The 25,497-nt window shown below is 33.3% G+C and overlaps 1 protein-coding gene across 22 annotated transcripts in view; it reads left to right on the forward strand.

Annotated features, from left to right (window-relative positions):
* Positions 1–25,497, forward strand: part of SLC4A10 (solute carrier family 4 member 10) — a 289,593-nt gene that overhangs the window by 75,097 nt on the left and 188,999 nt on the right. For 3 of the 22 annotated variants that reach the window (XM_025994162.2, XM_025994159.2, XM_025994166.2), the window contains exon 1: positions 7,589–7,975. The exons of 12 other annotated variants lie outside the window; for them this stretch is intronic. In XM_025994162.2, the coding sequence (XP_025849947.1) occupies positions 7,895–7,975 (81 nt within the window). In that variant the 5' untranslated portion in view covers positions 7,589–7,894. Of the gene's footprint in view, positions 1–7,415; positions 7,976–25,497 lie in introns of those variants that run through there. 7 more of the 22 variants (XM_072751736.1, XM_072751729.1, XM_072751738.1 and 4 more) reach the window with 7 other exon arrangements.

Here is a 25,497-nt window from a genome sequence, read left to right on the forward strand (position 1 = left end):
TGCCAAAATTGAGAATAATGAGGGTAGAGAAATGGCCGCTGGATAGAGTAGAGGGAAAGGAACTGGCCGTATTCTATTATGTACTTTCCTTCCTAACTTTAGCTTACCAACTTTTTCAATGATTCATTGATTCTTCTTTCCCCTTTCTTGATCTTTTATGTTGGTACACAATGCTAATTGCCTTATATATATTTTCTTATTTAGCCTTACAAAAAATTCTACGGGAGAGATAACATTATTAATTGTATTTTGCAGATGAGAAAACTGAGGCTAGGGAGGTTAAGGAACTTGCTCATGGTCACTAATTGGTGAATTAATCAAAGTTTGTCTGACTTCCAAGCCACTATAGTGTAAAAGTTGTGTTATATCCTTGAATTAAAAAAACATACTTCTGTGTCTATATTGTTATCTGGAGTGTCTGTATTGGCATCTTCATGTCTTGAAAACTCTACTCAGTTATATTGAGTAGACAATACTTCTGATTGTTTCATGATCTTATACTATTTTTTCTTTACTTCCTTGTCTTTTTTGGGGGAGAGGAAGAGAATTTAAAGCCAGCTTTCTTAGAATAAGAGCAAAGATTTATTCAGCAATTACTTTATCCCAGGCACTGTTTTAACTGCCTCATATGTATTTATCACACTTAATTCTTGCAACAGCTCTAGTAGGATTATCATTATTTTACATTAAAAAAATGAGACAGAGAGTACACACAGAACCCAAAGTTATAGAACCAGGATTTGAACTTTACAGTCTGTCTCTATAGCCTGTGCTTTGAACCACAAACCTATGTGTGTCCTTTTGAAAAATAAAGGGTGGGCTATGAGGTGTTTTAATTTTTTTTCAGTGTTTTTTTTTTTTTTTCTGTTAAAAATGATATGTAGGGGCACTGGGGTGGCTCAGTCAGTTAGTGTCCAACTCTTGGTCTCCACTCAGGTCATGATGTCAGGTGATGGGACGGAGTTCCCTACTGGGCTTTGAGCTCAGCTCAGCAGGGAGTCTGTGTAAAGGTTCTCTCCCTCTGCCCCTCCCCCAGTCGCACTTGCATGCGAGCACTCTCTCTCTCTCAAAACTAAACTAAATATATCTTTTAAAAAATCATATTTATTAATGGCCTGTGACCCAGTTTACATTGAGATGTAAACAGTCTTCAATTTCCGTGCACTTTAAGTACATTTTTAGTATTACCAAAATTACAATTTAATAATGGGTCTCTCTTTTTTTAAAAAAAGATTTTATTTATTTATTCTAGAGAGACACAGAGAGAGGCAAAGACATAGGCAGAGGGAGAAGCAGGCTCCATGCAGGGAGCCTGATGTGGGACTCGATCCCGGGATTCCAGGATCACACCCTGAGCCAAAGGTAGACACTCAACTGCTGAGCTACCCAGGCCCCAGGCATCCAATAATGGGTAAATCTATGAGAAAGCTTCACTCAAAAGATCGTTATTTTATTGATTTTTTTAAAACAGTGATATCTTTTAAAGATCAAGTACATTGTGAATTTTTCTTTATGTTTCCCCTCATTCACTTAGCCCTAGCATAAATGGTGCTTGGGGAGAATAAATTAACACACACACACACACAATTTGTCTTACACATGGTATTTTTGAGACTCAGTGGTTCTCCTGAGTGGTTTCTTGGTTAAAGATAATATTTAATAACCATTTGAAAGATTTCAGGAGGCCACAAAAATCCATCTTTCTGTTTGTATGTTTCATAGTTTGGAAGAGTGAATTAGCATTGTACTGGGTGAATGATTCTTCATCTTTAGATTCATTCATTCCATAGATGTCATAGAGAAAAAAATAAAGACTAATTTTGTATTTGTAATTGCATTTTTAAAATGAAGTATAGTCAATATACAATGTTATATTAGTTTCAGGTGTACAACATAGTGATTTGACAATTCTGTGCATTACACAGTGCTCACCATCTGTCACCATACAAAGTTATTATGGTACTGCCGACTATATTCCCTATGCTGCATTGATTTTTATATATTTTTTAATTTTTTCCTGTGCTGTACTTGGTTTTAATTCGTTAACTTTACTATTTTTAGTACCATTTATTCCAAGGTTGCTGTTTGCTTTATAATCTTAGGGTATATTCCTTAGGGACTAGTGTTATATCTTTGTGTATATGTATAGAAACAGAGAAGCTTATTTTTTCTAAGTTTTTGTTATTGTTGTTAGAAAATGTATAAACAAAACTGTATTTGGTTTAATTATCCTAATTTAAGTCTTTGTCTTAATGTATGCCCAGGTTTCCTTTATTTTGATATTAACATATTGAGACTGTTATTCTACATAAAGATTATGTGATAATACCCAGTTCTGGCAAGGCAATGAAGAAATAAGATGTTTTTGTTGGAGAATGTAAATGGACATAACCCTTCTGGAGGGTAATTTGGCAGTTTTTATCCAAAACTTCAAAAATATTTATGCTTGGTACAGTAAGTTTACTTACTGTAATTTGTCCTAAGGAAATAGAGAATATATATAAGGCTATTTCCAGAAAGGTGTTTATTGTGCTATTATTTATTATATTGAAAAATGGAAAAAAAAAACCCTGATATGTCTAAGAATAGGGATTTGGTTAAATGTAGTTTGGTACTTCTATTTGATAGAATTACATTTAGTCATTAAAGATTGTTATAGAAAACTTCTTTCACATAACATCGAAGCTGGTGTGAGAACTGATTTGCCAGAAACAGTCTGTACCAGCATTAACCCAATAGAAATAGTGTGAAATTAAACAGTCACACACACGTATAATAATAAATGATATGCAAGGCACATCGGTAATTTTTTATTTTTTAGAGACAGGGAGGGTGAGCTAGCAGGGGAGGGGCAGAGGGAGAGGGAGAGAATCTTAAGCAGACTCCACACGTAGGGTAGAGCCCACCACCATGGGACTTGTTCTCACGACCTTAAGATCATGATCTGAGCCAAAATCAAGAGTTGGATGCTTAACTGACGGAGCCACCCAGGGTCCCTTAAGAATGATTTTTAAAGTATAGATAATCTGGGATCCCTGGGTGGCCCAGCGGTTTGGCGCCTGCCTTTGGCCCAGGGCGCGATCCTGGAGACCCGGGATCCTATCCCACGTCGGGCTCCCTGCATGGGGCCTGCTTCTCCCTCTGCCTGTGTCTCTGCCTCTCTCTCTTTTTCTGTGTGACTATCATGAATAAATAAATAAAATCTTAAAAAAAATAAAGTACAGATAATCTAATAGAAGTAGATTCGAATATTTTCATTAGATTAGAGTAGAAATATGAGTCAAAAATTAGGAAGACTGAAATTTGAGGCATAATTTTTACTGGAAAGAGAAAGCATATGAGAAGAGTAGTTGTTCAACTTTAAAATATTTCTCAGAAACTTTTTTCTATTTTTATTAGAAAAATAATGAATTCTGGGATATATATTCATAAAATAAGTCATATTGAGGGCTGTCTTTTAAAATTCACTATTTCATCTCTTTTTTCAGTGTATATTTTACATAGTCATGATTGTACCACATAAGTATATTTGGGATCTTGTTTTTCACTTATTCTATGATCCGCATTTTCCTTTGTCGTTAGCATCTTTCATTCATAATACTCAGTGGTTGCATGGCATTTCATTTTTGTTATATTGTAATTTAATTAAACTTTTTCTTATATGCCTGTTTTTTCTCTTATAGTGTGGCACTAAACATCTTTGTACATTAACCTTAATCTGCACTATTTATTTGGACAGATTCTTTAAACTGGGTGTACTGGAAAAGATTAAAATATTTTTAAGTCACTTTTCCAAATTACTTTGAAAAGTTGAACTATTTTATGATTTTTAAAGCAGTAATATATAAAACAAAGTTTTTCAGAGGTATTCTTTGAAATAAATTATCTTTAAATAAAAATAAAAATAGATGCTTTATGATAAAAATATATCTTAATAAAAACCTTTTGATTCTTATGGATATGTTTCTGAGGTATTTACTATGTTTCACAATCTACCAAAAATGTATGAAACTATTAAAATGGAAGTTACTTTAATTAATGAAGATAAACTACATTATTACAAAGATATAATCAAAAGACTGTGATTTTATTGTTGAAAATGTGAAACTAGGAGACAGAAATTCTGAATTCTGCCATAGGTCCTGCTACTAGCTGACCTTGGACAGGTCACTTCTCTAAATTTCAGCTACCTTATCTGGAAAGAGGGCTTTGGATCACATACTCCCTGAAAAGTGAAAAATAGAAGCTAAGTATGTATTGATTATTGTAAAGCTCTTGCTGTTTTTAAGATGCTGATCATTTATTATTTGGTATAGTCTGACAGTCAACAAATCATTAACTACATAAAGTTAGTTTTGATTTATGCTTTTCACTCTTTTGGTTCTTTCTTCATTCAGACTAAGGGGTTCCTTTGTTATGCTTTGGCTGGTCTTGTTCCCTTTTATCAAACCTTTGTTAGATTTGTTAGGGAAATTGTAGAAGCATTGTGCCTTACTATTACAAGAATACCTTAACACTGTATGAGTAGCGTATTGTATGAATAATTTTTTTTCATAGAGCAATGATCATCTAAAAAAATGGATATCTATTTTTTTTGATTGGTTAGTCCATGCTAAATTATTATTAAGTGGGTCAAATAATGAAGTATAAATACATAACTTTTCCATTTAAATTATTTTGTCAACTAGATGGTAGAGAAATTAAAAGCTTTGTATTCCCAATTTCATATTTTTATTGCAGAGATTAAGTGTGTTGGCAAGAAAACTCTGAAGAAAATTAGATTATATATACTAATTAATAATGTCCATGAAAACAAAGTTTATATCCGTGTTATGACAAAGTACGTGAAAGAAAATCTCAATTTTTTGTTTATTTCTCGTTTATTTAGTTATTTATAGTAACTTTGTTATGCACAATATGAGAAGACAGAGATGAAAGATAAAATAAAACTCACAATTTTCTGGCTATTTTATAAAAACTAGTTATATACACATGAAAAGGATAAATAACAATACAACAGAGCATGTGATGAAAATATATTGATTGTCAAATTGAAATCTGTAATAAAGGAGAAGGTTAGGGAACCAATCTTACATTTCTCTCTCCCTCATTTTTCACAATCCCCGTATCCTCTCTTTTAACTAAAAATTGGATAGATCACTAAAAAGTGATAGATCTAGGATCTATCAATTTCTTTCCAATTCTATTGCTACCATTTTTGTTTAGACCATATATCCCCTGACCAAAATTACATACCTTGTCTCTCTTTCTTCAGTTTTGTTTTATATACCTGTTTCTATGCCATAGCCAGGGTAATTTAAAACTACAAAAGTGGTTATGTTTGATGGCTTCTCATTCCCCTAAGGATAAAGCTCAATGACTTCTAAGCTTTAAATGGCTTCTAAAGTTTCCTGTGCTTGGCCTTTGGCTCATTCTTCTAGTCTTATCTCTCCCTTCTCTCCCACTTACCCTTCATGGTCCAACCACCTGTATTTACCACTCTTGAATTGACCAGCTTCTCACTTAAGGAGATACATTCTGATCCCTAGACTAAGGTCAGATGCCCTGTTACTGCTGTTATATTGCCTCCTAATTCTTCTATTAAAACAAATCGTGTTTAAAACTTAATTATCTGCTTTTGTGATGGCATATTTTGTGTTGTCAGGAAGTCTCTAGCACTTATATGGTGTCTGAACATAGAAGGTGTTTGATATTTTATACATTAAAGAATTAAAATAGAAAGGGAGATCATGTAGTTTAGGAGGATCTTATTGAGAAGGTAGGTCTTTGAGAATGAGTTCCTAGTTTGATTACAAGAGAGAAAATACTGCATAGATAAATGATGTTTCCCTACATCTAATTTTCATCCAGGTGTGTAATTGTATACATACAGCCAAAATACAAAATTCTTTGTCTGGACTTGTGCAATTAGAGTAGCAGCTTCTCTAAAGAGATAGTGTGGCTCAGGCTATTAAATCAAATTTATTAATTTTTTACAAAACAATTGTATATATTTAATGTGTGATAACTGTTTTTTCCAGATATATTGAGGTATAATTGACATAGAACATTGTATAAGTTTGAGGTGTAAACATGTTGATTTGATACACTTATATATAGTAAAATAATTATCACCAGAGTGTAACTTTCAAGTACGTAATACTATATTATTAACAATAATGACTATGCTGTACATTAGCTCCCCAGAACTTATCTTCTAACTGGAATTTTGTATTCTTTTATCTCCCCTTTTGTCCCAATTCCTCCACCTTTTCCCCCACCACCAGCTTCTTAAAGAAGCACAGTCTTTTAAGATTCATTTTGACTAGTCTCCATGATAATACATTTTATTACGCATCAAATGTCTTGAGTTGGAGAAGGGAGATTATACTGAGGTATTAGTCTACATTTATCGAAAACATTTTCTGTAAGCACTTTAGCTATCATTAAATTTTATTTAGTTTATTTCACAAGTTTATAAACAAAATTTTCATAGGTATATAAGTAAAGTCTTCATTAACTCATGCTATGCATAATGTGAAGGCTGTTTTAGGATAATAATACATTGTACTTGGTGTCCTGATTTTGAATTCAGTTAAATTGGTTATAATTTTAGTCTATTTTTTATTTCTAAAATACAATCTTTCATCACATGGTAAAGAAAATATTTCCAATATTACACTGAATGTTAACTAACTGGAATTTAGTATTTAGAATACCCCCCCAAGAGAAAATATTTCCATTTATAATTTTAGAGGATATTGTTTTTCTTTCTTTCCTGATTCTGCTATGTTGTGGTGAAAGAAAGCATAAGACCCTTGCTGAACACAAATAAAATGTAGTGAAAAATCACAATAAAAATGCCTTTAGGTTACATAGGTTTCGCTCCTAGGGTTAACCATGAGGTCTTTGAATTTGGCAATAGCACATTGTGTATATAAAACTCTTTGTGTATATAGAACTATTTAGAAGAAGATGTTAAAATATAAAAGGTATTTTGATTTGAAGCATGTTGGTCTAAAGAATATGAAATAAAAATGAAGTCTTGAGAGGCCCCTTGGTGGCCCAGTTAAGTGTCCAACTCTTGGTTTTGGCTCAGATTGTGATCTCAGGGCTGTGAGATGGACCCCTGCGTTGGGCTTAAAAGGCCCCTTCTTTTTCTCTCCTTCTGCCCCTTTCCCTTTCCTCCAAATAAATAAATAAATAAATAAATCTTTAAAAAATGAAGTTATAGAGAATTAAAGGTAAATATGCACTTATCTATTTATCAACTGTTAAACGCAGTTTTCAAAGATTGCTAGAATAAAAATTTTTCATATTTAGGACTTCTAATTTTGATGGGTTGGATGAATAATGATACATATGGTTTGGAGGAAAGATTCTTTTAAAAGAGAGTACAATTTGCTTATTAAATCATTATACTAAAGCTTAATCATGTAGAAAAATCCTGACTAATAATTAAGAATTGATATTTTAACATGGCATTTTCAGCAGACACATTGGATACTTAATTAAGTAGAACATTGCTTATTTTTTAAAGGATTGACAACATTAAACTCTTTTTGGCAAGTGACATTTTTATAGTAGCAGAAGTGGGAAACCTAAAGGATGTGGCTCATTCTCTGTTTGGATGATACAGAATTGCTCCAAGCAGTAAGCTTACTGTTTTCAGACAGCATTAGCAGCCTCAGCAAATACAACTGTGTCATCCTCCCTTAATACTGGGTGTTTGTAACTGCAAAGAGGAGACGATAAACAATATATGAGATTTTGTATCTTCTTGATGGCTTAAACAGATACTGATGGGACAGATCTGCTGTTTGATGTTTTCTTCACTAGCCCTGAAGATGCTGAGACATAGAGATGGCTGTGATTATCTTTTATAAGACAGGAAATGCAATCTTTAGGGGTTTCTGGAAATAGAAAGGTCATGCAGTCTGGAACCTGTGAGCCTTTTCAATCTCTAAGTCATCAGGTATGACCTCATGAATTATGATGATACTATTAGATTGTAGGGTTACTGCTTTTTCTAGCTCTTAGTCGTGTAGAATATATTAATCAATGTAATTGTTTATTATTATCAGATTTTTCTTAGGATATTTGAACAAGTGATATTTATAGAAATAGACAACAGCTGAACAATATGAATTTTAGAAATGTGTGTGTGTGAGTTCGTGTTTACTTTAGCTTTCTTTTTTTGGGATGTGGGGAGTAAGGAAAGAGATTCTTTTTTGTGATTAAAAGCAAGGTTTGGGGCTCTACAAATTTTTCCAGATTAAGCCTGATTCTGTACAAATTGCATTTCTTATTTCGAATGATAAAAATTGCATAATTTGTTCAAACTGAGAAAGATACATCATAGCTAGCTAGCTTCTTATAGATAGTGACATAATAAAAAGATTTTTTGTCTGGAATTTCTTAAGAACAGAAATATTGCCACCATTGTAGTGTGTAACCACACAGCAATTCAAGTTTGATTCAAGTTAGAATCATGTTTACCAGAATCTGAGCTATAAGCTGATTTCCTGAAATTTGTATTTCAGTATCTGAACTGTTTTAAAAGGCAAACATTTAAAGCATTTCTCAGATCTATTGAAATAATGATGCTCTTGGTCCTCTTAATGTAGATACCTGCTAAGGCATTGTTTATAGCTGAAAGCAGATGATAAATCTGTTTTTTGTTTTTGCTTTTGTTTTTTTACAAAGAATGCATGTGACATTTAAGCTTAAGATTTTTCTGATCCGGAGATACTCCGCATTAGCTTACTTTCATTTTCAAAATGAAAAGACTTGACTACATTATGCATGTTAATTACAAAGAGTAGAGAATCGTCACAGCAAGGAATTTGGATTTATATGTCCATTTTATCCTGAAGCTCTGGTATTTATTTTAAACTATTTTTATCGAGTTATAATGCATTTAACTTTGTTTTGTATAGCATTTCCTCAGAATTACATACTTGGGCAAGAAAACGTGCCTGTGTTCGACATTCCAGTTTTGAAAAGATATTTCATTTTTTTAGATTACGCATAATTAATTCTTCCTTAATTTTAGAGGATTTGTCAGATACTTGACTAGGTATTGCATATTCAATGAGTAAAAGAAGAATGTTGCAGCCTTTCTCAACAGAAAGATGGTTTTGTCTTCATGATTCTGTAGTATGGTTAGGACGTAATACCTCATGAGGGTGATGCTATAGTAATAAAAATGAATATGTTTATCAGAATACAGAATTGGGAGTCTAAATCAGTGATTTAATTCAGTTAAGGGGTTAGTTTCTTCTTTTTAATTAAAAACACATTAAAAATTATACCTACTGATATTGGCTATAATTTATATGTTATTCAGGCTACTTAGCCAGCTTATATTCTTATTAGAAGGGAAGATTGCCATATTCTTAAGCTTGATTAGTTTTGGAATGATTTGAATATACCTTTTAGTTGCTACAAAACCTGTTTAATCTGTTAGAATTTATTTCCAGTATTTGCATGTATTAGTCGCTATGAGTACATTCTGTTTCTTGGCATTGCTTTGGGATTCCTCTAGGTATTGGTTTTACAGCATTCTGCTATTTTTCACCGTATTTATGACCTTTCAGAGGAACTAAACCGTAAAGATTTTTGGTTACTTTCCTTGAGTAGCACTTTACAGATTTCCCAGTAATTTTGTAAGGTGAAAAAATTACTGCCTTAGAATTGTCATTTCTGTCACAAATCACAAAAAAATTTCTCTCTGTTGCTATGTCAAAATGTATTACCTTAAAAAGTAAAGATTGGTTATAATGTCACAGACAGTTAAATTTAATGTCAACCTTTTTCCGTATGCAGCAAGATGATCTTGACCTTTTTGGATGGAGTTGATTGTAAATCTGCCCAGTAATGATTGGTCATCTGCTTTTTACAATGGCTGCCTCTGTCTTTACTATTTTACACAATCATAAAGGTTTCTATTGGTAAGGTGTCTATAAGTAACTATTTGAGTAATTGTTCAGTTTGGTCAGCATTATGTAGAAGCTGATCATTTGCACAATGCTGTATTTGGTGTTGTGAGAAATCCAGAGAAGAAAAAGTTGTTTCTTGGGAGATTATAAGAAAATGTACACAATAAGCCATGCTTACGTTTTGAATTGGCGTTTCAAAGATGGTATGCTACAATCAGTTTTAACTTCATATAAACCGATGAATCCTTGGATAAGTTACATATAACTCTTTTTCTTTTCATGTACATTTCTTGGTATTAGAGAAATAAAAGATTGGATCAAACTGTATAATTATTTCATAATTTTGACTGTATAAAATTATTTTATCATGCATATTTTGCTATAACAAGGCATTATAAACTGTGAATCAATAAAATAATTTTGTATGTTTTGTTAGCTGTAGTTGGCAGTTGATGTTGAGAATAAGATGGATCTAGCTCATTGGCAGGAAACAGAAGCAAGGACCTCAAGAATCAGGTTAAAACAGGGATGAGACCAGGTCCAATCTAATTACGTATTATGGAAGGGAGCTTTGACTTCATAGGGATTAAACTTTGGAAATAAAGAGTAGAAAGTTTAGGAGTGTTTGATGCTAACTAGGTCACTAGAGAGTTTTTTTCAATAAAATGGGAGGATAGGATTCACTTCACATTTTGAGAAAAAGGACTTGTATGGATGTAGGTTTTAGCCAGCTAGCTATTGGACCTCCAGGCACCACTTCTTTTCTCCTTCATACCAGTATGCTGACTGACAGTAGCAGGGAGGTGGGAGAGCAAATGGAAAAGCCTTTTTTCCCACAGAATCCTAAACTGGGGCATGTTGCCCAATAGTGTCTCAAAAATGCTTGTTTCCTTGTATTAGGGCAACAGAAAATTGATATTGCAAATTCTTCTGGTTTATAATAGCTAGCTGGCTGCAGTAAGAGGTGGTAAGTAAGGTGGTTAAGAATCTGGGCTTCCATGCTTACTGGGTTCAGACTTAGCTATACCCCTTACCAGCTATATGATCTTGGGCAAGTTACTTAACCTTTCTGGGTATCAATTTCATTATTTGTAATTTAGAGATACTAATGGTACCTGCCTCAAAAAGTTATTGTTAAGACCAAGTGAGATAATGTATATAAATTATTTATAAGACTACCTGGTATATAACAAGAACATTATTCCCCAGATTTTTTGTTGACAAAACATTAGTGTATACTCTATAAGCTAAGATGGGTTATTGGCACGTGTTGGTAATGGTAGTCATGCAGTTTAGTTTCATTACCTCTTCTTTATTCTCCTTATCAAATAAGGAATTCAGTAAAAAACAAATGGTACACTGAAATGAAGCTGGCTACAAAAATGCAAACAAAGAAGGACATCCTATATCTGATTAAATTCTAATATTTACTGATTATAGGAATTGTGATTTGATGAAAAGTGTTATGTTTAAAGTTTTTTTTTTTTTTGCATCTAGTTATTAGGCTGACTTAAACTTTTATTAGTAGTCTGTGTATAGATTCTTTGCTTTCTTGTATTATACCAACCACTTCATTAGTGACAAAAAAGATTACTGGACATTGGCAGATCTTCTTTAGTTGTAGTTGAAGATTAAAATTTAGGAGAAAAAAAATCCAAGTTTAAAAAAATAATAGAGAAGTTATAGCTTAGATGTAATGATCTGAGTTATTTTTTAATCATTAAAAATGTCCAGGACAAAAACCTTCACTGAAAGTTAAACACAACTTGTTTTATTTGTCTTAGTTTTATTTTAAATTTTATTTGTTAATAAATATTTTTATTCTAGATGAAAGACTAAAATGACATGTGTTATAAATACAATACTGTATATGAATAGAACAATTTACGTTCCTATTTGATAGAGTATGCTATTTTGAATTGCTAGTGTTTATTAATGTAAAAACATCTATAGGTGACCCCTGAGCAATGGGCGGGGTGTAGTTAGGGTTGCTGACACCTTGCACAGTTGAAAATCTGTACATAACTTTGACTTCCCTAAAACTTAACTACCCAGAGCCTACTGTTTGCTGAAGTCTTACTGATAACATAAACAGTCAATTAACGCCTATTTTATCTGTTATATATATTACATACTGTGTTCTTACCACAAAGTAAGCTAGAGAAAAGAAAATGTTAAGAAAATCATGAGGAAGAGAAAATATATCTGTAGTACTGTACTGTATTTATTTCAAAAGTATCCACATATAAATGGACCCATCCCCTTCAAACCCATGTTGTTCTCTCAAGCTCCAGAGTCCAAGTGAGTAATTTGATATTTGGATGAAGTATAAATGCCTAAATGTTACATTTTATGATATCTTTGCATTTTAGTTCTATTTTCTTGAGCAATTTCCTCAACATGCAACTATTTCCCCCACATTGGCACAGGGTCACTCGAATCTCAGTACAATGCAATTTCTTCAAACAAACAAAAATCCCACAAAATCCTGTGATGTTCTAGTGAGCATAGCATTGGGCAAAGATATAAAGACTAATAGGTCTTTGCTTCAAAGTCACAAGTAGTGAGTCGTAAACACTAAATACAAGTAACTGCAACAGAATGTAGAAAGTAGTGAGATTCTTAACGATTCAAAAGAGAGAAGAAAGAGCTCAAATTGTTCTGCTGTTAATTCAGTAAGCAGAGTATTTCAACCTGGGTAGGTAGAAGAGAGGGGAGGCTACATGAGGAGTTAGGGAAGTTTGGAAAAATTAGCATTTGAGGTAGACCTTGAAGACTGGCCAAGAAGGGGAAAGGTCATTTTGGGCAGAAGAAACAACATTAACAGCAACGGGGAAACAGAAAGCAAATAATACGTTTGAAAAGTATGGAGTAGTTCATTTTGGCTGTAGTCTGGTGGGGGTAATTCAGGCTAACACAGGAAGGTTTGTTGGGACTAGATAGTACAGGGTCTTGAATGGTAGATTATGATTTATAAACTGAGAACATTTCTGTGCTGATCTACTTCTTCTTGGAAGAAAAAGAAAACAAAAGAGCAGCACCTATATTTTGCAGTCATTCTTAGAACTCTAACCCTCTTGAGACTTTGAAAATGAAAATTAAATTCCTGAGTAGATTTAGTGGTTAGTGGACAAGGTAGGGGGTAGAAGCAAAATGAAGGATTTTAATAAAATTCTCTATCAAAATTGCACGTGAGAGCATTTCTGTCTATCCACAACCACTCAAAAGTCCTAGATTTCAGATCCTAAGAGACCTCCTGCTTGTCCTTGATGTAAACTCTATTTTATTGGTAGGTAATCTGATTTAGCTTTGGCTTTATTTTTGACATTTCCTAGACCAAGGATAATCTAGAGGGATCATTTTAATACAATGAATATACATGTCACTATGGTGAATATTTGGATAATAAGGACTTTGCTTTAGGGAAAATTGGAAATAGAAATGCTATTGATAATAATGGAAGTCATAGGGTTGTTTTAGCTTTACTCTTTGTTCATTTAGAAATGATACAGTAAACCATCATTGCTAAATACTTTTAATATTGCCTTTAAATCTCCTCCATGCACCAGAGCATTTCAATATTGCCTATGGTTAGTAAAAAATCTGGGTAACATCCAAGAGCAGATTTCCTTTAGATGTGACAGCTGGGGTGTGACTTTGTTATCAGACCCAGGAAGAGGATATTTGTGCATGGGAATTGTGAAAAAATTGTAATTGAATACTCTTACTTAGCACATTATCCATATAAAGTATGTCAGACGTGAAACCCATGGAATACCACAAGAGAGTAAAAATGAAATTGGGCACAGTAACTCTTCTGGCTTTATTTTTAGCAGACCCATATAATTGACAATATTCCGTTTCTTTCTGTAGAAGTCTAAATTACTTGAAAACCCCATTTTCTAGTTCTTGTGAGGTTGTTGTTATTAACCTTTATGCTTCACATTGCCTGGGAAAGAGTCATTTTGTAGTAGGGACCCAACACAAGTTTAGTCCTTGTTTTAGAATCAGATCCATTTCTGGGAAAAAACTTAAGAGATCATTGGACTTTGCGTTGCTTTAAAACTTTTAAAACTTTAAACCTTTTTTTTTTCAAGAAGAAAAGTAAGTAAAAGACATTTAGTGATGTCCTCACCACCCTCTTTAAAAAGGGTAATATTGAAAATATTTCTTTATTAAACTCTTGTTTCTAAAAAGCAAAAGAGCCTAGTTTCAATGAAGTACATTGCAAGATGTGCTGCATATAAGTGTGTACATATACTTCTATCCATTTTTAAAAAATATTTATTTATTTATTTATTTTAGAGAGAGAGAGAGAGAGAGAGAGAGAGCACAAGTGGGAGGGGCAGAGGCAGAGGGAGAGAGCGTGGAGCCCGACATGGGGCTCCATCTCACAAGGTTGAGATCATGACCGAGTTGGTTGCTCAACTGACTGTACCACCCAGGGGATGTGGCCCCTCTCGCTGCCCTCGTTTGTTGGGGTCCCGGGTTCAGCTCTGCAGTAGCCACCCCTGACCAGAGTGGGTGTGTCAGCCGTGCTTCAGTGAGCTTGCTTCAGTTGTGCAGGGTGACTTTTTATAATGCGTTTGTTCTCAAATAAAGACAAAGTGAAAACAAAACAAACAAACAAAAAAATCTTCTTTTTTTAAGAAGATTTTTCATTCAATCTCAAAAGAATTTGAGTCATTGCATAGTATAGAGGGAGGCAGCATAACATAGTAGTTAACAGCTAGAGTTTTTGTGCTGGATCCCTTATTTTACACTTCACGGCAGTATTTATTTCAGGAACATTACCTGATCTCCATTTTCCTCAGTATTGTCATCTGTAAAATAGTGATGCTTAATTATTAATCTCTAGAGTTCTAATGAGAATTGATTGAATTAATCAATACAAGTAAGGCACTGAAACAAGGTATAGCTTAACAAATATTAATTATTACTTCCCACTTACATTAGGAACTTATGTATATACAAACACATGTTTAGCACACATATGCATACATACACCTATATTTAGTGTATATGTGTGTGTATACACATATACATACTTTAATTGTATGTAGTATACTAAGACACTAAGTAGCTTGCCTAAGATTAAAATTGCTAGCAAATGTTAGGATGATATGGGACTCAAGCCAGAAAATCTAGCTCTAAAGCTCTTGCTCTTAATCACTGTGTTATATTGCTTAGGGTCATATACACTTGAATTAGATAGTCACGTGTAAGTTAGTATTTCCTAAATGCCAAATTGAGATAAGAGATGTCAAGGCGAACTGAAACTGCTGTGGAAGACCTCACAGAAGAGGTGTTAGCTTACTTTCATCATACACTTTTTTGATTTCTCTTCCACTACATAAAAAATACATGTAAAGTCATTAGCATAAATCCTGCCATAGTGCACAATAAATTCTAGTTATTATCATCATAATATTTCTCATAATTTCATCTCAATCTTCTCTAATTGGTGCAATGTACTATTTGAAAATCATGTACTAATTTATAATTTTTTTCAAGATAATGTTCAGAGTTCAGATAAGTGAGAACATATAGTATTTGTCTTCCTCTGACTGCTTTATGTCACTTAGCATAATGCCCTCAGTCCATCCATGTTGGCACAAATGGAAGATTTCTTTCTTTCTCATGGCTGAGTAATATTCCATTATATTTATTTTATCCATTTATCTACCATTGGGCACTTAGGTTATTTCCCTATCTTGCATATTGTGAATAATTTGACAATGAACAGAGGAGTGCAGATAGTTCTTTGAGATAGTGATTTTATTTCTTTTGGATATATACTCAGAAGTGGAACTGTTGCATCATATGGTAGTTTAATTTGTAATTTTTTTGTGGAATGAGGAAGTGATTTTGAAACTTAGCCATCTTGAGTTAAACTTAGTTTAAATTCTATTAGATAGAGACAGACTCTCTCAAACCTTTTAAAATACTGTCCTTTTTGCATATAATGCCTTTGGCTCCTCATTTCTCTTTGTTTTTGTCTGACTCACTCTTTATTATGCCTCAAGATTCATTTAGATTAAGCATTGCCTCCTATTGAAACATTCCCTTATTCCTTCAGAATGAATTAGATGTTTTTCCCTAATGTTTCTCTTGATTCCAGTATTTACCTTAAGTGAAGCCCAATACATTCTGTATTATAGTCATTGATTTTTCCTGTCTTCACTATGAACTGCTTAAGGGCAAAAGCAGTGTCTTATTTCTTTAAAGCTAACACAAATACAGTGCCTGGCACATAGTAACTCTTAATAAATTTTTGTTGAATAACAAAATGGGGAATTAATATGAAAAGTTTATGTAAAAATATAGCCTAGGTCACTTTGGACACCATTAGGAATTTATATCACCTGAGGTATATAAGTAGGGTGGAACCAGACTGAAGTATTCTAAAATTAAATTAAGGAATTATAGATTTAGGGTTAACTACTATAATGTCTTTGTAGTGTCTCATACTGGTTAAGAGTACTGACCTGCTTTCAGACTATTCTCTACCCCTTAATAGCTGAGGGTTCTGGGAAGGTTACTGAGCCTCTTTAAATCTCAGAATACTTACCTGTTATTGAAGATTTCTATTGAGTTCTAGCACTATGCCTGGCACATTGCAAACCTTACAATGAGTGTTAGTTCTCTTTCTTCTTCTGTTTTTTTTTTTTCCTTTTTTTGATTAGTTCTTCTTATTATTGCAATTATATGCAAGGATGAGAAAAATCAGACAGTTAAGAGACTGTTTCAGAATGTAGAGTTAAAATTACCCAGTGATTGATCATTCAGATTGCCATCAGAAAACCAAAGTTTTTAGTTCTAGTTCTAGCTCTACTACTGCCTTACTGTAAAGCTTGGATGTATCTTATTTCCTCATACCAAATTACAATAAAAGTAATAGTATTAATGCCTTCTTCACCAGGATGTTATAATCATTTGGGATGTCTAAAGAAAAAAAAAAACCTGTCACATTAAAAAAGAGTGGGGATTTATATCTTTTGAAATCATTGATATCACATGCTTTTGTACAACTTGTGCCATTTGTATGGAATACTCTTCTTTTTATTCACCTTGATAATCCTATTTGTTCTTTAAGATTCAGTTTAAGTATCAGTTAGTGGTATTGCATTCTTTCCAATAGATATATAGCTCCAGAATGGGAAAGAAATAAAACAAATGGAGTTGAAATCATAGGGAGGCAGATTTTGGTCTCATTCATTCACTCACTCACTAAATTTATATATATATATAATATAATGATATATTAATATAATATTAATTAACAATTAATATTAATTAAAAATGATATGTTAATATAATATTAATTAACAATTATAAAAATTGAAATTGTTTGTAAAACACCTCTGTGACAAAGAGGAACCAAGCACAATAAAATTAAGCTGGGATAAACACTAATCACTAAATATGTGGCTAAAAGACATTGTTTCACATATAAATAATGGCTTTTTGCCTTAAAGATGTGTCTCCTTCAAAGAATAATGCCAATCAGTACTTTTCAGTTACTTGATGTTAGCGTATTGATAGCTAACTATATCAGGCCCCTTGCCAATCATTTGATTGACTAAGTCACGAAGATGTAATGTTTCTATAGAATTTGAAGTCTTACGTCTTTCTTTGTTCTTCCTATTTCTCGTCCCTCCTTGAAAATTCTCTAGAAACTTAGAAATAAATGAAGTATACATATACAATGCATTTTTAAGTATTCTTTTCCAAGTGACCATTATTTTTTCCAAGTTACTATTATTTAAGAAAATAAATTTTTATATAAATTTTCATGTATATAAAGTTCATATTTTATCTATTAAAAGTACTTTTATTCATCAGAGATGACCAGCTCATAATTAGCTGGATTTTCTTTTAAATGTTTTCACTTTTTAAAAATTATTTTTTAAAGATTATATTTATTTATTTGAGAGAGAGAGAGAGAGAGAGAGAGAGAGAGAGAGAAAACACAAGCTGGGGGAGGGGCAAAGGGAGAGGGAGAAGCAGACTCCCTGCCAATCCCAGGACCCTGAGATCATGACCTCAGCCTAAATCAGAGGCTTAACAGCCTGAGCCAGGCGCCCCTAAATGTTTTCACATTTTAAATGACAAATACAACTACTACACAGTCAATGTTAATAGATTTTGCATCTCAAAAGCAGGCAATTTAGCAATTTGGCAATTGTGAATCCTTCTCTGATCCTTTTCATTGTCATCATGGATTTAGGAAAACTGATTATCTGCCTAAAATGAGAAAAGCTTATCTTCAATGTCATATTCATTCATTTCTTGGTTTGGTTTGTGTTCTGCAAGCTTGGACTGATTTCTGTCACAATCTCAAGAAGATGGGGGAATCTGAAGTAGAGAGGAAATGGATGCTGTGCTGTGTGAATACCTGAGATTTTTGTCTTGACTTTTTGGGGACCTGAATTTTCTCATCTTTATTTATTTTTTAAGATTTTATTTACTTATTCATGAGAGACACAGAGAAAGAGAGAGAGGCAGAGACATAGGCAGACCGAGAAGCAGGATCCATGCAGAAAGCCGGATGTGGGACTTGATCCTGGCACTCCAGGATCATGCCCTGGGCCGAAGACAGGCACTCAAGGCTGAGCCACCCAGTGTCGGTTCTCATCTTTAAAATAAGGATCCTGTGTCTGTCTTCAGCTCAGGTCATGATCTCAGAGTCCTGGAATTGAGCCCCATATTGGATCCCCTGCTCAGCGGGGAGTCTGCTTCTCCTTCTCCCTCTGTGGCTTCTCCTTCTAGTGTTCTCTCTGTCAAATAAATAAATAAAATCCTTTTTTTTTTTTAATTAAAGGATCATTGATTGGATGATTTTACAGTCCTCCCAGAAGCCATACTCCAGGTCTATTATTCTGATATTTCCAATTTTTAAATCTTAAACCAAAATTAACCTTTCTTTGTTCACATAGTTATAATTATGTGTTGGGGCATCTATATTTTTTTTTCATTCTTTCTTTTCCCAAAACGTTGACCTCTTCTTTTAGATATTTTTCATTGGTTTTTCTCAAAGTTCCATTATTTTCATCCCTTTTCCTTTTAAAATCTCTGCTCTTACTTAGCTATTCCTGCACCAAAGAATCTATTCTTTACTCTCTATTTTCTTGAGTTCTTCTTTTAAGGCCTATCTTCATTTCATTAAAAAAAGTATGTTCTACCATTCTATTGCATTTTAAAGGAGTACTTTTAAACAACTACCCAATTGTGCTCATTGTTTTGATGCAAAGACAGTAATTTATTTACCTATATTCTTCTGTTGAATTTTCCAACATTTAATCTCTACAAATATGAATATTGAGAAATTATCTATATTAGTGAGAAATTGGATAAAAATCTAAGTGGCTAATACCACAGGAAGGATTAATTAAACTACATAGCATCAACCTTTTAAAATATATAACCACTAGAAGGTATAATTTGGAAAAGTATGAATATAAAAATGTTTGTTTTCTTGTTAGGATGGGCTAAAATATGCTACAATATCAACTCCAAAATCTCAGTAGCTTCATACAATAAATATAATAAAGTGGGTCAAGGCTGAGATTGGGAACTTCTCTTCCACACAGTCACTCAGGAATTTAGATTAACAAAAGCTTTTATAGCTGGACCACCTGATCTCCTTGGTCTCTGCTAGCTGGAGAAGAGGAGCATAAAGAAGTCACACTCATTTTCTGTACTTTGTCCCAGGCGTGACACACCAGCACTTTTGCTTATCAATAGTTACTACAAGGGCCCGAGAAATGTTAATATATTTATTGTATCCAAGAGGTGAAAAAGGACAACATGCTATTATGAGTAATCTTAATAACTACACTTTAATATTAAAAAATCAAAATACATAACTTTATGTGAATATATGTTCTTATATAGGTTTGAGGAAAATGTAGAAAATTGTAAGATTTGAAAAAGAGGGCTTGAATTCCATTTAATTTTTTCTGTCTAAAATATCTATTGTTACTATTAATGTTATATATGTGGTATGTTAAAATTGGGAGAAAAATGGTTAAGCTTTGAGAAAATGAAGCAATATGTCACAGAGAACATGAATTTTAAAGTCATATAAAATTTGATTCAGATCCTAATTCTGCCTCATATTAGTTGAGCAAGCTATATTCTTGGGCAAGTCATTGAACCTGTCTTAACTGAACTTCAGATTCCTTATCTTTGAGGTAGGGATAAAAATATCTGTTTTCTAGAACTGTTTGAAGGATTATATAAGATAAAGTGTATTTACTTAACTAATACTAATGTAGAACTCCCAGGTACTGTTCTAAGCATGTTAGCAACATGTAACTCATTTAATCTTCATAAAAAACATATAAAGTACATACAGTAATCCCCATTTTGCATTTGAGGAAATTGAGGCAGAAAGAACTTGCTCAAAGTCACATGGTTAAGTAAGTAGTAAGTATCAGAATTGGGTATGAACCCTGCTGGTTGGTTTTACAGAATTTCTTAGCTACTATTCTGCTTCCCCTTATGGACCTTTCCTAAGTGCCTATTGATAGCTCATGAACTTAGTAACTAAGAAATATTTATAGCTATAATGCTAGCTATAAATCAGTTTTGGCCATTTCTCTTATCTAATAAATAGAGGAACAGATTATTCACATACATTTCTAATAATTGGAGTTTGATTCTTCTAAGTAGTAGAGGAAATTCTAACATCTCAATCGAACATCATTTGAGCAAATTGAACAAATAATAGTCTTTGGCCTTGTGAAGGGAATAATTAGTTGAGGAAATTTAAGAAGTTATCCATCTTCTTAAGAGAGTTGAACATTGCAGGGGTTGGGGTACTAATTCCCATGCATAGTTGAAAATCCATGTATAACTTTTGACTTCCCCCAAATTTAGCTACTGATAGCTTACTGTTGACCAGCATCCTTACTGGTAACATAATCAGTCAATTATCTTACAAAAGTAAAGTAGAGAAAAGAAAATGTTATTAAGAAAATCATAGGGCAGAGAATATACATTTGCAGAATTTATTGAAAAAAAATCTCATATAAGTAGACTCACACAGTTCAAACCTGTGTCATTAAAGGGTCAACTACACATTTTTACTCATCTTTTGGCATTTTTTCATTTCCTGTTTCTTTTTTCCCCCAATTTTCCCCATGTTTAGGGCATTGTAATTTCCTTTCTAAATATCCCTTGAATTTTGAGATAATTAGAAAATTTAAGAGCTCAAGTGTTTTTGGTTGGTTGGTTTTGTTCTTTTTTAGATCTAAAGGGGAAAGTAAATAAAGTGGTCATCTCCAGTCCCTTTACCACATTTTTAGTATTTGTATAGGAAAATCACTTTGCTTAAAGTAATTAAATATAATAGATGTTAGCTTTTTAAAAAAGTTGCATCACTAAACAGATTTCTACCATTTTATTAATGACATTATGAAGCTTATCACTAATAAACAATCTCTGAGGTTAAAGAAAAAAATCACCAAACCAGTTAGACTTGCTTACTTTGCTTTTTAAGTACTTAAACACTACACTTTTCATAACTCATGGGTATACTTGAAGTATTTCCTTTCACTGCTTATTTCTTATCATCTTCTAATGTTTTATATTTCTTACTCCTCAGTATCATTTTTGTTATCTAAAAATATCTTGAATTTTTTCTATTTATTTAATCCATCATGCCATATATATTATTTTATTATCCCCATCATCTGGCTCATTTGGTTTTGTTTATATTAGGAAACTTCTTTCCACCTAATTATTGAATATCCAAGCCCACCTCCCCTATAAGTCATTAAAATACAGACACTATGAGCTTATTTCTGTTTAAATAATTAATATAATTGACTATTGTGTATGTAGGCCAACTCAGATCTGTCCTAATTTATGATGAGAAAGCCAAATACTTATGTAGTGCTCTAATTTAGTAGATTCTTACAAATTTATAATGAACAAATGTTTACTATAGAAAGGATAAAAAATTACTAATTAGGGGCTCCTGAGTGGCTTACTCAGTTGAACATCTGACTTCGGCTAGGGTCATGGGTTCAAGTCATGGTCTTGGGAGTCCTAGGATTGTCCCTGCATTGGGTTCTGCACTCAGCAGAGAGTCTGCTTGTCCCTCTCCCTATCACAGTGCCCTTCCCACTCCCGTGCTTGTGCTCTCTCTCTCTCAAATAAAGAAATACAATCTTAAAAAAAAAATAAAAACCAAAATGAGATACCACCTCACACCAGTCAGAATGGCTAAAATTAACAACTCAAGAAACAACAGATATTGGTGAGGATGTGGAGAAAGGGGAACCCTCTTACACTGTTGATGGGAATACAAATTGGTGCAGCAACTCTAGAAAACAGTATGGAAGTTCCTCAAAAAATTAAAAATAGAACTACCCTGTGATCCAGCAATTGCACTATTAGATATTTATTCAGAAGATACAAATGTAGTGATTCAAAGGGGCACATGCACCCCAATGTTTATAGCAGCAGTGTCCACAATAACCAAACTATAGAAAGAGTCTAGCTGTCCATCAACAGATGAAACAATAAAGATGTGGAATATTACTCAGCCATTAAAAAGAATGAACTCTTACCATTTGCAATGATGTGGATAGAACTAGAGAGTTTTATGCTAAGCGAAATAAGTCAGTCAGAGAAAGGCAAATATAACATGATTTCATTCTATGTGGAATTTAAGAAATGAAACAGATAAACATAGGGAAGGAAAAATAAAATAAGATGAAAACAGAGAGTTACACAAATCATAGAAGACTCTTAACTCTAGGAAACAAATTGAGTGTTGCTGGAGAGGAGGTGGGAGGATGCAGTAACTGGGTGATGGGCATTAAGAAGGGCACTTGATGTAATGAGCTCTGAGTGTTATATGCAACTAATGAATCACTAAATTCTACCCCTGAAACTAATAATACACTACATGTTAATTAAATAACATTTAAATAAAAATTTTTAAAAAGGATAAAAGTGCTAATTATATTTTAAAATGTATACATATACATTTATCTTCTTATAGTTGGTACTAATTGATATTATATGTCTAGAGTATGTCAGTAAAGCTATCAGGATTTGGGGTGACAGGAGTGGAGAAAGTATTGATATATGGAAGAGTTATGAATGTTATTATCTTAGGCTAAAGCACAGAGAGCTACATGAATACAGACCAAAAATAACCCTTATTTATACTGAAGTAGAAAACAATATAAAAAATCAACTACTGTACAACTAGAAGGGTTCTTAGAAATCATGAAGTTAGTTTTTAAACACATTTTTATTTTCTTTATATTTGTTCATGTCCTTCAGTTTCTAGGCTCAGGATTCCTTTGTGCATCTCAGACATCTTTCTGGGATCATTTTTATTCTGAAGTATATACTTTGAAATCCTTTTACAAAGGATGCCTTGGGAATAAATTCTTTCAGTTTCTATTTGTCTGAAGTGGGTTTCTTGAATGATAACTTTGCTGGGTATCTACTTCTGGATTTACAATAGTTTTGTAGTTTTCTTTTTGTTTTTTTACAATACTCTTTCCTCAGCATTCTGAAGGTATTATGTTACTGTCTTCTGGCCTCTATCATTGTTAGTTTGACATTCCTTTGGAGGTAATCTTTTCTTTTTCCTTTGCTGCTTTAAAAATGTGTTGTTCTGTGACTCCACATGATATGTAGAGGTGTGAATTTTTCTTTAATTATCCTGTTTGTGATTCATTGTGATTCCTGAATCTGTGGATTCATGTGTTTTATCAATTCTGGAAATTTTTCACCTATTATTTTCACCTTCCTCGTTTTTTCTGTCCTATCCTCCAAAAATCCATTTTGGTATATGTTAGACTACATCATATTACCCTCATTTAAAAAAATTACCTATATCAGGGATACCTGGGAAGCTCAGTCAGTTAGTTGTGTCTGCCTTCAGCTCAGGTCATGATCCTGGGGTCCTGGAATGGAGCCCTGTTTTGGGCTCCCTGCTCAGCGGAGAGTCTGCTTTTTCCTCTCCCTCTGCCTCTACCCCTTACTTGTGCCCTCTCTCTCTCCTTATCTCCCTTCCTCTCAAAATAAATAAATAAATAAAATCTTAAAAAAAATCTATTTCTTATTTTTCCTATCCTTGTCATTCAATGCTATGTTCTGTGTATTTTTTTTCAGATCGTTTTGTCAGTCCCTAATTTGTCCAGTCCACTGGTTTACATATCTTCAATGTTAAGGATTATATATATATATATATATTTTTTTTTCTGTAATTTCTAGAAGTCCAACCTTTTCACATCAAGATTTTCAGTCCTGTCTCAGATATTAGAAGTTTTCTTTCTAGGCATTTGGATTGTTAGGAGAATAAAATCAGTAGCTTGGTAATTTAGTATTCAGTCTTGCTCTGGGTCCAGCTAATATCTTGCACCAAATAGGCTCCTGCCTTAATACTTGCAACTAAACTACTACTTTGCCCCCTTATCTGCCTGACAAAAATGCCTTTATCTTTTAAAAATCAGCTAAAGTGTCTCTTTAGTAATAATAAACATTTACTAAGAACTTGATTAGCAAATTCAAGAACTTTACATGTATTAATAAGTCATTTGACAAAGAGATTACATAAGATGCCTAAAATCACACAAGTAGGAGTTAACTGAAACAAGACTTAAATTCAGGGATAGCCCCGCATACAAACTCTCAGTGTTTATCCAACACTGCCTTTCTCTTGAACTGAATGGGAGCATTAGCAGCAGAGGGATGGCCATACCAGCAAGAACTTGGACCTGAGCACCGAACAAGCCCCTAGGGATGTGTCAGATGCTTAGAGAAGGACACAGCAGGATAAATGAAGGAAGGCCTACAAGACAGATGGAGCCTCATAGGGCATGAGCAAGCAACATGCAGAGAGAAAAGACAGCATGAGGCAACAATTAGGAAATCTAGCAGCCGTTAATATCATTTTCTGGGTACCAATTGGGTTCCTATGCAGAAGTGAAGGTCTAGAAGGACTCTTAAGAATAAGACAGGAATCAAAAAATATATAAAAAAGAATAAGACATGAATCAAGTCTATAATTCAAAACAAACAAATTGAGGGGGATCAGGAGGGCAAACAAAGCAGGAACTCAATTACACAGGTATTGGTGCCTTTTAAAATACTGTTGGCTAATTAAAACTGGTCTTAACTTCTCAAACACTTTTTATCCTTAAACAATCAGATGTTAGGACCATTAGGAGAGATAGTATTCTCTAGGTTACAGTGGCAGTAATAAGTACACTACTGTATGTGCTCATGAAATTAATCCCAAGCCAGAAATAGGTAGATTTTAATTTTAGTGACCTAACTGTGTAGTTCCCCAACTAGTCTTTAAGATTTACATGGGTGGAGTGTTCCAAGTAAGTGAGATGAGAAAAATCTTGTAATTGTTACATGATAGTTTATTTCATGCCTTTTTAGCCCTATTCCTGTGATAGCGTTTTATTCTCCAATTCTTATCCTCAGTTCCATTTTTTCCCTGTATGCTTGAAGATGAAATAACCCATTTACTCTATATAAGTGAATGAAACCTAACTACTACCTCCCCAACTCA

This window comes from Vulpes vulpes, chromosome 3 (genome assembly GCF_048418805.1).
Source record: "Vulpes vulpes isolate BD-2025 chromosome 3, VulVul3, whole genome shotgun sequence".
Lineage (NCBI taxonomy): Eukaryota > Metazoa > Chordata > Mammalia > Carnivora > Canidae > Vulpes > Vulpes vulpes.